The sequence below is a fragment of the Thamnophis sirtalis genome, unplaced genomic scaffold, assembly GCF_051295495.1.
Source record: "Thamnophis sirtalis isolate CommonGarterSnake01/CBP01778 unplaced genomic scaffold, rThaSir2_p1.2 scaffold_1, whole genome shotgun sequence".
Lineage (NCBI taxonomy): Eukaryota > Metazoa > Chordata > Lepidosauria > Squamata > Natricidae > Thamnophis > Thamnophis sirtalis.
The window spans coordinates 105,463,781-105,479,772 of NW_028261381.1; the positions used below are offsets into that span (position 1 = coordinate 105,463,781).

At 35.7% G+C, this 15,992-nt stretch overlaps 2 protein-coding genes across 9 annotated transcripts in view; one reads left to right on the forward strand and one right to left on the reverse strand.

Annotated features, from left to right (window-relative positions):
• ATG13 (autophagy related 13) overlaps positions 1-8,606 on the forward strand; it is a 30,334-nt gene extending 21,728 nt beyond the window's left edge. For all 6 annotated transcript variants that reach the window (XM_087720296.1, XM_087720302.1, XM_087720316.1 and 3 more), the window contains 6 exons: positions 897-1,036; positions 2,288-2,405; positions 2,658-2,735; positions 2,905-3,021; positions 3,639-3,767; positions 5,370-8,606. In XM_087720296.1, coding sequence (XP_087576422.1) covers positions 897-1,036; positions 2,288-2,405; positions 2,658-2,735; positions 2,905-3,021; positions 3,639-3,767; positions 5,370-5,447 — 660 coding nt within the window. In that variant the 3' untranslated portion in view covers positions 5,448-8,606. The remainder of the gene's footprint in view (positions 1-896; positions 1,037-2,287; positions 2,406-2,657; positions 2,736-2,904; positions 3,022-3,638; positions 3,768-5,369) is intronic.
• Positions 8,607-11,892: 3,286 nt separating this feature from the next.
• The window catches only part of ARHGAP1 (Rho GTPase activating protein 1), a 66,570-nt gene continuing 62,470 nt past the window's right edge, over positions 11,893-15,992 (reverse strand). For all 3 annotated transcript variants that reach the window (XM_087720390.1, XM_014070602.2, XM_087720384.1), the window contains one exon: positions 11,893-15,173. In XM_087720390.1, the coding sequence (XP_087576516.1) occupies positions 14,994-15,173 (180 nt within the window). In that variant the 3' untranslated portion in view covers positions 11,893-14,993. The remainder of the gene's footprint in view (positions 15,174-15,992) is intronic.

Here is a 15,992-nt window from a genome sequence, read left to right on the forward strand (position 1 = left end):
TTTTTGAAAAATGGAAGACATATCTACTGTAGTCGTATTTAATGCAGTGTGTGGTATAGTTAGATATTTTATATGACAATGAAAATGGGACAATGGTATAAATCCATGTGCATTGAATAAAATTTATAATTATTACAAGGTATACTCATTAAATTGTTGCTATGCTACAAAGTATTTTTTCTTGTAAGGTATACTTTTAGAAACAGCTCAGTTCTGCTTGCTAAGAAGTTTGAAGGTTCTCTGACAGTAGGTCCAAAATAAATAATAAATGAAAACTGCTACAGGGGATTCAGGAGAGCCCTCAATTGTTCAAGTTGTTATCTTCCATTTAGTTCTACTTTAGTTCCTCTCCTTCTATACTTTGCTATATACATTTGACTGAGATTCTTCTTCACTCTTTGCCTATTGGTAGAAATTCTTCAAGTTCTTAAGAAGCAAGGTGCACTGCTTCTTCCATAATAGCCAAAATATGTCATCAATTCCATTACTTTTAATTGAAAAACAATCAGTTGCACCAGTGGTGGGTTCCGGATCCTATTCCAACCGGTATGGTTGGAACGGGCTCGGCAGTGTCCACATGCTTACCACTTCCGCGAGCCTTTGTGATGCTCCAGCTGCTCAGCGGAGCATCGTGCAGGCGCTGTACGCACCCTGCATGTGCGCGGAAGCTCTGAAGACTTAAAAGACCGGTAAGGAGCTCGGGCGGGCAGGTGGGCCCTCCGGAACAACATACCATAATGGTATCCGGTGCTCCAGGCAGGCTCCGGTACGCCCCTACTGGCGCGTACCACTTGCAGCCCACCACTGAATTGCACTCTTCGAAGTAAGAGAACTGAGCATTTTCTCTTTTTCCAAATGGCTTCAAAAATAACAAGTTTGATCTTTGTACTTTCTAGTTGGTAGTTCCAGGAAAAGAGGGAGGAGTACCTATGATTCCTAGCCAACCGATGCATGGCACCCAGGCAGATCATGAGAAAATAACGACATGCACTCCCCTGGATGGAGGCCATTACTCTGCAGTTACTCCATCTAGTAGGTAGGTATTTACATTTCTTAACTGGCTTATGTATGACTTTTACAAACCAAAAATTAATTTGCTCGAGAATTAATGGCATTTGTTGTGCAGATTAGTAGCTTTCATCCTTTTAAATTCTTTTTTCTAGGAATTTGCATTTTTCAACTTAGTATTTTCCCTTTTTAAAAAAGTTGTTTTTCTACATTTTCTGTATGTAGCACCCTCATAGGAAGATAGCATAATTCTCAAACTCTCAACAATATTGTTAAAACTTGTTCTTGTTTGATTATGCCAGTGCCACTAAGTGCCAAAAAAGAAACAAAATTGTTAAATCCTGTATCCTTTCCCTTTGGAGATCTCTTCATTCTTTGAAAAAAATACTTCGGGGAGGGAGTGGGGCTGTCTTAATCCTAAATTCACTACCTCCATTTTTAAAATGTTTTGTTAGTACATAAAACGATTGCTGCTGATAAGAACAAGTCAAACAAATGTTGAGGAAACCTGTGTGTGTGTGTGTGTGTGTGTGTGTGTGTGTGTGATGTGTAGACTGATGCTAGAAGATAAAGCATAACTTTCAAATAAAAAGAATGTTTATCATTGGTGAAATACAACACCTTTAAAATCTAAATTTTAATTCTATGATAAATACTATTTATAACTATAGTAAAAAGCTAGGAAAGATATTAGGAAAAATATGTACTTCATATCCAGTGCTTTGTACCAGTGGTTTTGTATTTCTATAATAACAATAACAACAACAACATGCCAGATATCACGGTTGTAGAGGGCCAAAATGTACAATTTATTGACATTGCGGTACCAGGAGATGCCACAGTTGAAGAAAAAGAACTGGAAAAAATCATGAAATACTGCAACCTGGCCATCGAAACTATCCGATTATGGATGAAACATGTAACAGTGATACCCATTGTCATTGGGGCACTTGGTATCATGTCCAAGAATTTTATGATACATCAACGAATTGTAGCTTCCTGCAATAACACCAGCGGAACTTTAAAAAACTCAGCTACTTGGAACATATATATTTTAAGAAGGTACTTGAAACATATATTTTAAGAAGGTACTTGGTTGATACCTATGATGCTGGCAGCAACCTATATCAACCATTAGAACCAGTCTATAGCATTTGTGATGCATTTTTGAATGTTCAGTTACTGAGTTTCATATTTAATGAATAAAGTATAATAATAACAACAAAAATAATAGTAACAATAACAACAACAACACCCCTCTTTCTCTTTTAACTTTCAGTGAGGATCCAGAAACCGTATCTAACAGCAGTGAAGGAAAGAGCGGTTCTCCACGCGATGCCTTGGAGACCTTCTTTGTTCGAAAGGTGGGCGCCTTTGTCAACAAGCCCATCAGCCAGGTAATTGCTTTGATTCATTGCTTGCATATGGCTTCAGAAGTGAGACACAAGGAATGTCCTTTTCCATAACACAAGAAAAATGCCATTCCAGATGGTAGTCTATACAACTTGGCTGTATTTGGCTTTCTCTAATTTCTGAACTTGTCCTGACCAATTGTAGGCATGAAAATTTGCAGCAGTATATTGCATCCTGGCAGAAACAGTAGGATTTGTCAGGAGGCATTTGAGATTTTATCTTTTGAACCTCTTTAGGTGACAATGGCCAGTTTGGACATTCCTTTTCAAATGTTTGCTCCCAAGAGCGTTGAACTAGAAGATAACGATCCGATGGTAAGAACTGCCTATCTTTCTTGGTCCTATAAAATTGTTGTCAGTATTGTGCCTCCTGAATGCCAGGCATGCCTACAATTTCTGTCTGCAAAGATAACTTCTTATCTCTGCTCAATTTTGCCCATCAGGACTTTATTATGTTAATTGGACACTTGAATTCCTTCAATAGGTAAATCCTCCTGATTCTCCAGATACAGAGTCTCCCTTACAAGGTAGCCTACACTCAGTGGGTTCCAGTGGCAGCAGCAGTGGGAATATCCATGATGAATTTGTTATGATAGATTTTGTAAGTCTATACAACCTTTTACATTACACAAGTAACTAGTATTTAAAACTTCATGCTCTGGTGTTTGGGGGAAAGTTTTCTTCCAAGAAGCACTAGTCTCTTTGGTGAATCTGTGGGGTCCTTGATGCTTTCTGAGCTTGGTGGTTTAATTGCAGATGATTCGTTATCAAACTAGGTAAAAGTTGCCTGTCCTAATTTTTGCTAACCAAAAATTAATGCCAAAAGTTTATTTCATTATCCAGATTTTATTCTGGTATGAGCAAAGAAAATATCTACAACAATGACTTGTAACAAAAATGTGACAATTCAGAAATCAACCATAGCATATTACAAAATCAAAATATTTTTTAATCTATAATCAGATTTTGTTCTTTCAGAAAGTTAAAAATATTTTAACCAGAGATTAATAGATACTATGGAAAAATAAGAATGGGAGAAAAATCTATTGATAGTTGATACATTACTATTTAAAGCAAAGACTATAGCAATACAACAGTTGTATTTTCATTTTAAAAAGACTCATGAAACAGTGAGTAGAGAACACAGTTCGGAATGATACCTGTTTATATTTTGTTGCTTGTGCATAGTTGACTTAAATCTTTTCACTTGAATTCTAGAAGCCAGCATTTTCTAAAGATGACATTATCCCCATGGACCTAGGGACTTTCTATCGTGAATTTCAGAATCCTCCTCAACTCAGCAGCCTCTCAATTGATATTGGAGCTCAATCCATGGCAGAAGACCTGGTAAGCAATAAGATTTCTGCGAGGAATATTTATTTCTATAGCTCTTTTCATTTCCAATTTGGAGAGTGTATTAGTAAGTTGGACAAATAGACAGAGCTGTGAACCAGGAAGTCCTAATGTTAGTTTTTACAAGCGTGTATTTATATGTATTAATTTAATTTATATACTGCCTTTCGCTTCTCAGGTCAAGGTGGCATATATAGTGCTCCTTTCCTCCCCTTTTCCCCACAATGACTCTATGAGATAGTTTGGCTAAGAATAATTGATTTTGTAATAGTTTTGACTTTTCTTAAAATTATTGCTGGAATCTCGGAAATATCCTCAGTTTAAACATGCTGAAGTATGTCTAAAAACTGGACAGATAAATAAGGCAAGAACTGCTTGGAAATCTGCCTGGAACTGCCAAAATATGTTTAATTCTGAGCTCATGATATGCAATAGCCACCCTAGGGACCCTTATAGCAGCAGTATTTTCTTTTTCTCAGGGATTTTAAGTTTTATACAAGTTTAAGTGTGTTTTCTAACAAATTGTAAAGGGCACTGATGTTTGAATTTCACTCTGATGCCTAATACAGAACTTTGGTCAATAAATAAATAATGTGTGGTCCTTTTTTTGCTTTTTGCATGTTAGTTCCTTTGTTTCAAGAATTTTTTTCTAATTGTGGAAAGTTTTTCCCAATACGGACTTTCGTTAAATGCTGGGAAATAATTGATATTATGAAATCTATTTGATGAAAAACAGCATAGTCTTAACTTCACCCCTCCTTGCCATTCCAATGTCTGACTCTTTGTATAGTGCTCTATTTGGAAGGAGGGAGCTAGTTAACCTTGAGCTTTGGAGGAAATTTGTAAAACAAATGTATCTTGAGAAAATACAGCTGGAGAAAATCTATGATAGATTCACTGTCATGTTCTCATATTGACTAGTACAGAGGTGTTCTTGATTTTCAATTAGTTGCTATTTTGTATTGTCCCATTGTATTATTGAGCCCCAAAAGCATCTTTAGAAGTACAGATATGGACAGCTGGCACTCTTAGCATTTCACGTAGCTTATTTGTGGGAAAGCAAGCTATAATTTTAGTAATAAGTATCTTCAAGATCTATCTGAGGGGTTAGAAGATTCAAATACTATGCGAGTGCTTTGCTATTGTGTGCTTTGCTTAGGTGAGTAGATCTATTGTTTTTCCTAGGTTTGGGAGCCACTTTTTATATTTTGTTGTGTAGCGTATCCTTACGGTTTAGAAAAGAACCATACGATTATGTATATTGATGGATTCCACTAAGAGTCACTGGTTTGCTTTCTGTGAGCTAAGTATTTTATTCTTGGCAAATATGTAATGTAATAACCTGAGATTCAAGTCCCATTTCTGCTTTTTAAACTCAAGGTTTTGGCCAAATTTTCTCATCTTTGTTTATTTAACAAGCAGAAATTCTGGTTTCTTTCTGCCTACCATTTCACAATCATCTGAATGAAATGTGCAAATTTTCTGGTTAATGAAAGAGCTTTCTGAATGGGCATGCATTTCTTTCCTGCTGAGCACTGCATCTTTTGCCCACAGAGATTTCAGTTTAGACACTTACCAAATTTCCTCTCTCTACAGGACTCACTGCCAGAGAAATTGGCTGTTCATGAGAGGAACGTCAAAGAATTTGATGCTTTTGTAGAAACCTTACAGTGAAATTGAACCAAGTAAGAACAGCCTCGGACATCCTCTTCGGCACTCTGGAAAAGCAGGCCTATTCATTTTGTACCTGCCTCCCTTCCGGGTCCTGTTTATGTTGCATCAATAATTTCATTTGCTTTCTGGGCTTTGTCCGATGCAGAAACAAATGTGAATCACTTTGAACTGACCTTGTGGCAAATTAATTCATTTTCCTTCTTGTTACAGTTGGCATCTGAAACAGTGTAGTGAAGAACAAAATGATCACTTTTGCCTTCTATTCTCTCATCTGTAATAATTTTCTGTTGCTTCTGCTTCCATCAACTGTTGTCTCTTTTCACTTGATTCAATAGAGCCATCACTTGAAAGGATCAAAACAAACAGAATAATCCATGCTCATTGAATTCTGAATACTGCAGAATTAGTCTATTTTCAGTGAGTGTGTTTCATATACTACAACAGGTGATAATATTCACTTCTAATGTTCTAAATAATGGAAACAAGGTGTTGCACATCTGCATGCCGAAGTAAGAAATGAAGACCACCTTTTCCCCCCTGCTGCACAGTTGGGAATTAATCCATAAGAGCAGAAAAAAAGTGCTTTTCATATATTTTTCCACCAACAGAGTAAAAAAACTATGCCTGCCTAAGGCTGGACAAAATGTCTTGTTGCTTTTGAAGAAGGTTCAGAGTTCATGGAACTCAGAATTAGCATACAATTGCTAATTGTAAATATGTTAGTGATCCTAATTCTTTAGGATTACTTAATTAGGAATCTTTAGTCCAAAGTTTTTACAGATGCTGCTGCTCTATGTTAAGAGAAATAAGAAATATTTATTATTCTAAAGGAAACTATATTTAAAGAAAAGTTGTATGTTATGTTTTCACATTGTTGTGTGGCCATAGGCTGCTGTGTTCTTTGTCAAAAGAATGAGGGCATCTTCCTTTTTTTTCTCTCCAAAAGCAGACATGTGCTGGAAAATTTATCTTTCCCAGAAATTGACTTGATTTCATTCTGCCCTCTTGGAGGGGTCTAGAAATGTCACAAGGTATAGTCTCTGGTGTAGTGAATTTGCAGAATTCTAAAAAGCTGAGCTCTGTCATATTTGTAAAATAAATTTATGTAATCTGAGATGAATTAGAAAGTAACTTGGTATAGAAGTACATTTTACGAGATTTACGGTACTTGTTTTATCGTGCAACATTTTGTTTAAAGTTGTTTTTCTAACGAGTTAGACATTAAGTAATGCAATTGACTGGCATTTCTATGTGTTCTGTTTGCTACATGTTCCATGCCAACTATTAGGGAAGGGAGGAAAAAGACATCCATATGAATTCAGGGTTAGGCTCTGGACACAAGTTCTTCCTTTTCATTGTTAAAAAACAGGCTGAGAATTCACCTCTATGCATTTTTTTAATGGGAGCAAGCATCTTTAAAAAACTTTAGGAAGATAATTTTTGAGTAAACTTGTTTAGAATTGAACTGCCATATACTGTACTGAAGAAAGAAGAACATATCCTCTCATTCCTTCTGTCTTTCATCTTAAGATGCTTTTGTATGATTGTTGCCTTTAGATATGAAGGATATTTACAGTTTAAAATAATGGAATGTTGACTTCCTGAAGTATAGTGCTCTGCTCTTAAAGGTTTTGCTTGCTTATGGTCTAAGATGGGGTGATGGGGGAGATTATTAGGGCAGTATACATCTTTCAGATAGGTTCTGGAATTTTCTGTTCCTTACTGCTTTGCAGAAATGAGCAGAAAATAAAATATTTTATCTTCTAGCATGTAGTTTATCTTAATGGCTCAAGCTGTAAGAAATTTATTTAAATTGACTGAAAAATATCTTTTAAATTTATTTTTGAAGTATTTATGGTATTGTTATTCATTATTGGTCCACTGAAGAGCACACATCTAAGTTCATACCTAAATTGCTCCTTTCTATCAGAATGATAGAAACATCAAAACTGCTTTAAAAATAGATTTAAATAGAAAGAGGCTCCAATCCATAGTCATATCTGCATAAAATTGGGCTTGATTCCCTGAGCCTCTTAGCTTTCTAATCAAAATATTATTTGAATATAGGAAAAAAAGCATTCCTTATTATTCTTCATGAGATGTCATATGATGTAGAGCTATTTGTTTAAATAAATTTGGCTTTTCCAGCATAAACTACAGGAGGGCCTATTCTTATAAATGATAATATTTGGTAAGGAAATTGCTTGTTTCTACTTTTCCTAATGTTCCTAAAGTTGCTTCTCTGCCAAAACTGAGATTTTGTTTTGGCACATTTACCTTGACATTCATGTCGCAACACTCATTTTGTTCTCCCTTCATTTTCACAGTAAAATGCTGGGGCAATTAAAAAGGAATTTAGTCAAATATAGGTAGCCCTCGACTTACTACCATTGATTATTGACATTTCAAAGCTATGAAAAAGTGACGTTAAGGCCCATCCTGTGAGTTGCAACCATTGCACCACCACTACTTGTCTTGGAGATTCATTGAATTACCACATAATTTGCTTAAAAATGGACATAAAGTTGAGTCACTTGATGATTCAGTTAACAATGCATTACTTAGTGACCAAAAGTCCAGTCCCAATTGTGGTTGTGCGTTGAGAACTACCCATAACTATTTATTCTCAGAGTTCAAAATTATATAGATAAAATAATATAACTTCAATATCTTTGAATAGAATTACAAGTTATTCATGTTGATGTTCATTTCCTGCTCAGGATTTTTCTTACACTGAAATATCTACTGGATTGTATTCATTGCTATGATTCTGATGTTCTATCAACAGAATAACCTTTTGAGAACTTCACAGAATTGGGTCCTTGCGGGGGCAGGAAACAGCAAGAAATATGCTTACATAATATTATAAGATGCTGTTGTCTGAGTCTGGGTTCTTTATTTATTCTTTGGAGAAAATCACATTGGCTTTGTCTAACATCAATGTACTTTATCAGGGATTCAGTTATAGATCTTCAAAGAATACATTTCGTTCTACTTGCATTACAGTGCTGTGAATCAGAATTTATACATAACAGGCAACATTCAAATGCGTCAATTGAAGGAAGAAGGTTCCTCCCCTGCATTTATTTGGAAACACTATTCAAAATATTCCACTACACATCCATACAATTTCCAATAAAACTTTTATGCTACTTTAAATTCTTCCGTTCCACTGTCTTTTCTACCAAAACTTCAGATTTTAGCAAGGCAAAACAAATAGTTATCTTCCTGTTAAGGCCCCCAAACTTCTAACTTTTTTTATAATTGCCATTTTCATATCATCTTTCCCAACATTTTTTTCAGAAATATGCTTCTCCAGATTCAATACGATTTTCAAGTATGAATGCACACAATTGTATGAGAAGCAGACACACACTCATAGAAGATCAGTTATGAACCAGAAGTAATTTGGTAAGGTTTTCTATGGCATCCACATTGTTTCCCTTGCAGTTTAATGAAATAGTAAAAATTTGATTACACTGCTGACTCTATAGAGTATTAGTACTTGAGAAAAAATAATTCAAATATTCCAAAACCAATCACGAAAGACTATAAATGTCCTTTACAATGGGAGAAAAACGTGCTCAGAAGCCATCTAAAGTGATAGGAGGCAGCATATGTGCGTGTACGTACATACACAAATTTAAGTAATAAACCTGCGAGAGGCCCAGCTTTGTCAATATTTATATCAAGAACTTTTATACTTCCACAAAATGGAGACAGGCTGATTTAATTATGCTATCAGATTTTCATTTTAGGTTGGCAAGAATCTTCTGATGTGGATTTATTTTTTTAATCGTTTATATAACTAAATTAATAAATATCTATGCTATAAAAGTCTCATTTTTTCCATATTAAGAAATATGTGCGATTTAAATTCTAAGAAAAATACAATATGTACAGAAACATGGTAAAGCTGGGCAAATGAAATCTCTGCATCTGTACAATAAATTGATGGTATATTAAAACTCTGAAATTAGCTTGTACACGTATCTGTAGTTTACAGAATGCACATATCTCAGAGCTATCGCAAACACATTAAAAAGCAGTTACGTACTAGGGTATACTCATGCAAATACTAAAACCTTAAATGCTGGTATGTTGGATATTATGAGTTAGTATCAACATTTGTAGGCAAGGTCAAACTTTGCTTTGGGGACAAATGGATACCTTTAAGACAGTGCTTTGTAAACTTGGTAAATTACTCAAAATTGGGTAAAAGTGTTTCTTTGGATAACAACACACAAACCCATTACCCAATCATAATAGGAACATATGACTAAAAGCATGTAACCTACATTGGGTAAAAAATACTTTCTGATAAGTGATTTTGGGTAATGAAGGAAAGTTTGGGAAGCACTGCCTTAAAATTTTTTTCCACATGACATCTTCCTCCCCGTCCCCTATGCTCCCCAGCTCAATTGAGATGTTAAGGGGCAAAAATGAATGTATTTTGCTTCTGCAAAGCTTAAGATGTTCAGTTCTCTTTGGTAGGTAAGAGAAAGAAATCATCCCTTGGCCCTCCATATGGTACATTGCAGTTACATGCAATCTATGCATGATGGGTTGGCTTTGCATTTCCAGAGAAGACTTAATATCAGTTTAAGTGCATACTCAGTTATAAGGAAGAAAAAGGCTTTTGCGGCTATAATTTCCATAAACAAAAATCATCCTGGTATCTCAACATGTCACATGGGAACCAAATGCGACATTAATTTGGATAGTAATTTCTACCCTTTGAAATCTCCTAGTTCCCCAAAGAGAAAACATGGTAACCATATTTATGCTGGATCATGTTTTTGGCTTTTTCTATGGAAAACTTAAAAAAAAACAATTATCTGGAAATTAAAAAAATAAAAATGGTTGTGAGAGCAAATACTTAGAAAAATAAAGTGACTCTTGCCACATATTTATTATAAACATTTGCCTGATGCATTTTCTGTACTATGAAGGACAACATCCAAGTACTAAAAGAAGGTTTCGGTTTTAAAAATGTCAAAAGCTTTCTACTTGATAGTTCATGAAAATTTTACAAGTTTCTATTTTTTTTTAATTTAAAAAGCTAATATAGTACTAGAATCAGAATTCAGTCCCCTACTTTTGAATTTTTGAAGTGTTTTATCTTGAATTCCAAATCAAATTAATTCATATCAACAGAAGGGTTCATAATGGGTAGAATATATAAATATACCATACTAAAATAACTAATGTGATTCTTCCCGTTACCTTACTAATTTCAATGAGACTCGTCATGTTATTAGTCAATTATCACACAACCTGTCATTTTCTTAGAATAAAAGTCAAAATTAACATTTTAAACAAAATCATTCCTTTTCATGTTTATTTTTAATATATAATTCATTTCCCAATCTCTAAATATTTTCATTTTTATTCCAAAGAGCTATATATATATATACATATACATACATACATACATACACATACGTATATGTATATGTAAATTTAGATAAGGGTTAGCTGGATGCTTTCTAGCTTTCTTTTCAAGAGTTGAGATCATTACCTACAAAAGGTAAAAGAAGCAAGAGCCTGTTCTAAACATGTTAGCCATCAATGAGATCTTAATTTCAGATTTATTCCTCTTTAGTTGCAGTGAAGATACATATAAATATTTGGATGTGTAGTAACATTACTCCAGATCTGAAAGCAACTAATTAATTAAAATAGCCATAATAGACTTGGAGAAACACTAGGTAAAATGGACTGCACAATATTTAATAAGCATTGATTTATACTTAATAGGGACATTGTGCTGCATCCAACCAACACAACGGGTTTAACAATGGGGAACAAAATAGCTTTTATATTTTCAAGTATTTATTTAAGCAAGCAATACTTGAAAATATAGGAGTCAGTAGGTGTTGTGGCCCAACAGTGGCGGGCTGAGCTGTTGGTGGAATCTGACAGCGATGAATACTATGGGACTGCCCTGGACGCTGAAGAAGATTCTGGGAGCAGGGACTAGAGAGGCCTGTTGGCCACCAGATGGCATCTAAGTCAGGGAGCAGTGAGAAAGAACAGAGGGAGGCTGTCCTTGACGTACGTATGCATAGGGCTGTGAGGAGGAGGGAGCTGCTTTGGAAAAAGGGTCACAGAAGGAAATAGGAACAGGTGGCTACTGATTGGCCCCTCCCAGAGAGCTTATAAGTGGGGCGACAGGAGGGGAATTTTGCAGGAAACAACAATTTACTGATCCAGCTGTAGAGAAAGATGGGGAGAACTTCGTGAGTTCAAACCTTGTTTTATAGAGATAGCTTTTGGGGCTCCCAGCCAAGGGGTTGCTTATCTCCCTCCTTAGTTGTGGCAGACAGTCAAGTCTGTGTCCATATATATTGTAGAGGCTTGGGACAGAACAGTAGGTGCCTATTTTTTAAAAAAGCATCTCAATAACTAGTCTTAGAATAACAAATTGAGAAGCACACCAAAATTTGTTATTGGCTTTGAGTGTTTATTGAAGTACAAAAAGTGAAAACTGAATACAAGATTGGTACCATTGGAAGGAAATAAACAAGGATGTGTAAATAAGTCACAGTAACAATCCCCAGCCTTGCTCCCAATAAACAATCAAAAGAAGCAACAGTAACAAAAATTACCACATGAAGCCCTCACTGGAGAGTGTGCAATAAGGGCTCATATGGCCATGTAATATTTGGCTGAGGCAGCACACATAAATCATCCAGATTGGACTCAACATCAGCAGTATTACCCAAAAATTGTGTCAGTACAAGCAGCGGATTAGCTGTTAGCAAAGTGGGCACAGAATGGTTTCCAAAGGATGCCAAGTAATCAATGGGTTTAATAACAGGCAAAAGAGGAATAAAGTGGAGACATAGTGCTCCATCAACAGATACTGAGGTCAATATTTAACATGAAAGCTAAGCAACAATGAACAACAATAAGTAGATGTATCACCGAAAGAACAAAAGAGCATAGCTACAACAAGCCATCAAGTTCTATTAGAAAAGGAGGTGGGAAGACATAAACAACTACATGGATGTTGCTACTCTAATTACTCTGACTGCTTGGATACCCCAATTCAGGCAGCAGGAATTTGGAAATCAAAATTGGGGAGTGCAGTGTTAGTTTAAACCACATATTTCATTCTTTTAAACAGTGTAGCCCAATCACAGGTCTATGGCTAGCTATGGTTTCAAGAAGGCAAAATGAGAAAAGATAAAGAAACAAAGCAATCATATGCTTTAGATTTTCTGGTAGCTCTCAGAAAAGTGAGACTATTAAAGGTTATTTACACTGGCTCACTTCTACAATTTTGTAAGTTTGCTTTAATAATATGCTACACTTAACGAGATATATTTTATAACCTGGCAATGCAAAGTCACATTCAGGAGTTTGATATATATGTAGTTGATAAATGTGTCATTACCCAGGTATGACAATACTGAACCCCCAAGAAACAATTTTGTCTCCAACTTATGTTAACGCAATTCTGAAACCAATTCAGTATAGAAATGATAGTTTGGGTAAAGGGACTGAACTTTCAGCACTGAGACCTTACTATTCTACATTGCAGTTTCTGTACAATCAGTTTCTTTTCCACCTGGGTATTTTTAATAAAGCAATATTTCTACGGCTTAGAATCAGACCAAATCTAGTCTCAATTCACAATGGCATGCTATAAAAAACAGCCCACAAGCTATTCATGGCCTGAAATATAAAACAATGAAGCTAATATTGATATAGTTTCTACGCAAGGCCACTCCTCGTTTAGTCATGCTAAATAGTATTATATAAAAGACATTAAGAAAAAAAAAACCTTTTGATAATCTTCATAACTTTCCATTTCTAGCTGAAAAGGTCCCATGTTTCTTTAGACTAACCACTATGTACAGCATATCGGATTAATCTTATATGCTTTAAAAAAGGAGAATGAGAGTTTAGCACATCAGCCCCTCTTAATAGCTTCAACCACCTTAATCTGCCATTCCTGGTTATCACTAACAGTTTCGGAATTGTTTCAATTACTACTAGAACTCTTACACCAGCCATGGTTCAACTACTGGCACCGATCACCCAGGTGCACTTTTTAGTTCTCGTTGATCATCTGTTAATTATAAGCATAACAAATAATTTGATTACGTAATTTCACTGAACTATGGGGTAAAAAATATTGCTACTCTTATAATTGTATGATTTTGGCCCTCTATCTTGTAGGGTCAACTTACAGTTATGTGGCCATATTCAGCTGCCAACAGAGGTGTCAGCAGGACATAATGGAAATGTTAAGATTTTATTTTAAAACTATGACCACTAAAGACATTGTAGGACACTGCTATTGTTATATAAATTTAAGACTAGCTCTTACAAAACTAAGTTCATGAGACAGTCAAAAAGAGATAGTCAAAAACGCCAAATAGACCTACTGCAGTGCTGTCTCAGTTCCTAGAAAAAGAGAAAGCAATGCATCAAATCTCTCAAGTGCCAAGGAAACCAAAGGTGCATCAGTGTCATTTTGACTAAGTCAAAAAAACTACATTTGAGTCCCATAAGGAAAAGATGGTAGAAACAAATTCATTCTTTAAAAGTTTTGGCACAGTAGATCCCAGCAGATTAGGATAAGGTTTGGCCCTGTTATGAAGCTTTTGCTTGAAAACAAATATAATTCCAATGGCTAAAGTGCTGCATCCAGAACCACCTAATAGCCCATTTCCCCTGTTTCAGTCACAGGTATGGCCAACATTTGATCTGGACTTTGGCAGAGAGGAGCTGGCCTGGTTGAATGCATATCAATACATGTACAAATACTTGCATTCTTATCTGCCAATTAAAAAGGAAAGGCTTGCTGCCAAGGCCAATTTGAAATAAATTGCTGGCAAAGTCTACAGGAGAACATTGAAAAGGCAGAAAAGTGAGCTCTCTTGCATCCAAGAGCATGGATCTTTACATAACAGGAACACCTGATAACAGATCAAGTGTCAGAGCTGCATGAAATCTATAGATAAATTTCCAGGCACTTAAGCCAGTTGTATTATGGTTCAATTTTGCCAGGGACTAAGTCCACGTGTCCATCAAAGGTATAAAGTGTATTCAGCAAATCACTATCAGTATTAAAGAGGATTGCCTGACTTGGGCACGTGTGAAGAATCAATTTGGACCAGAGAACCGATTTGAGATAAATTCTACCCTAATCCACTCCCCCGGGGCCTGGTACTAAGAGAAAGTAGTTCCACTGACAGCTAAGGAGACTTATCTGATAGGACATTTTTAGGAAAGGAAAGGAGATAAAACATTTAAGAACAACCTGAATCCTAGTACCAGTACTCAAGACAGAATAGCCAAGGTAGAACTTGATTTTTAAGATCTGCTTTCCCTCCTCATCAGATAAGCCCCCTCTTGCAAAACGCTCCATATATACAAACAAGTTAACTGTATCCATCTTTCACATTACACACCACCTGGAATTTCCTCAGAATGGCCACATCTCCAAAGCAAGGTAGAAAAGAAAAGGAGGAGGAGGAGAAGGAATGATCACAGTGGACACAGAGTGTGCTTGCACAAACAGCTTATGGCTCAAGCCTCTGTGTTCTGGAAAAGCTGCATCTGGTTGTCCAAGAGGAACTTGGTAAAGGTGTTGATAGGATTGATGGCTTTGAGGGTTATAGCTGCATCTTTAGCCCACAACAGGTTTGGGCCAAAAACTACTGCCAGATTGGCATTGGTCATCTTGTTGATATCACTGTTGGCAGAGACCTACATGTGAAGTAATGGGAGAGAAAGAAAATTTATTCTTACCACTTGAAAGAAAACAGGAATTTGATTCAATGATTCTTAGCTCCTTACCATCTATTCAACTGTCAATAAAGACCAAAGTTGTTTATGTATAAAATAGTGATATTTGGAGTTTAGAATACCTGCTGTTCAGCAGACCACAAGCCTTTAATTACAAGTATTTTTTCTTCCCCTTGTTTATAGAACCAGTCATCTGCTAATTTCTTTTACTCTGTTGGTTGCAAACTTTTCTGAAATAACGTAACAAAAATCTAATTGGTCGATATTTGTCAATTTATAAGCCACTTCAACTGTCTAAGGACAGGTCAACAAATTACCACACAGACATTGTGAGTTGAGTGATCTTATACATTTGATTGATTTAAGATACGTATAAAACTATCCACTTCTACAATGACTAGGCACCCGTAATTATGGCCACAGAGTCTTAGGAATGACCCACCCTAGTGATCTGATTTCAACATGGATATAGAAATTTTCTAATCATTGCTCAACAATGAAATGTTCTGAGCCTTAACTTTTCACAAGTAGAATATTTGTCAGTGACTGGGGAAAGGGAATCAGGATGGTGCACTATAGAAGGAATACAGATTGGATACACAGGAAAAATTTAAGTTCACCTATTGTAGCATCTCATTTTCAAATAGTAAACAACAACAACAACAACAACTTATTAAACTTGTATGCTGCCCATCTTTCAATAACTCTGGGTAGCTTGTCATAATCAAATAAAAAATTGCAATACATTTAATCAAACATGAAAGATTAAAATGAGAAGCA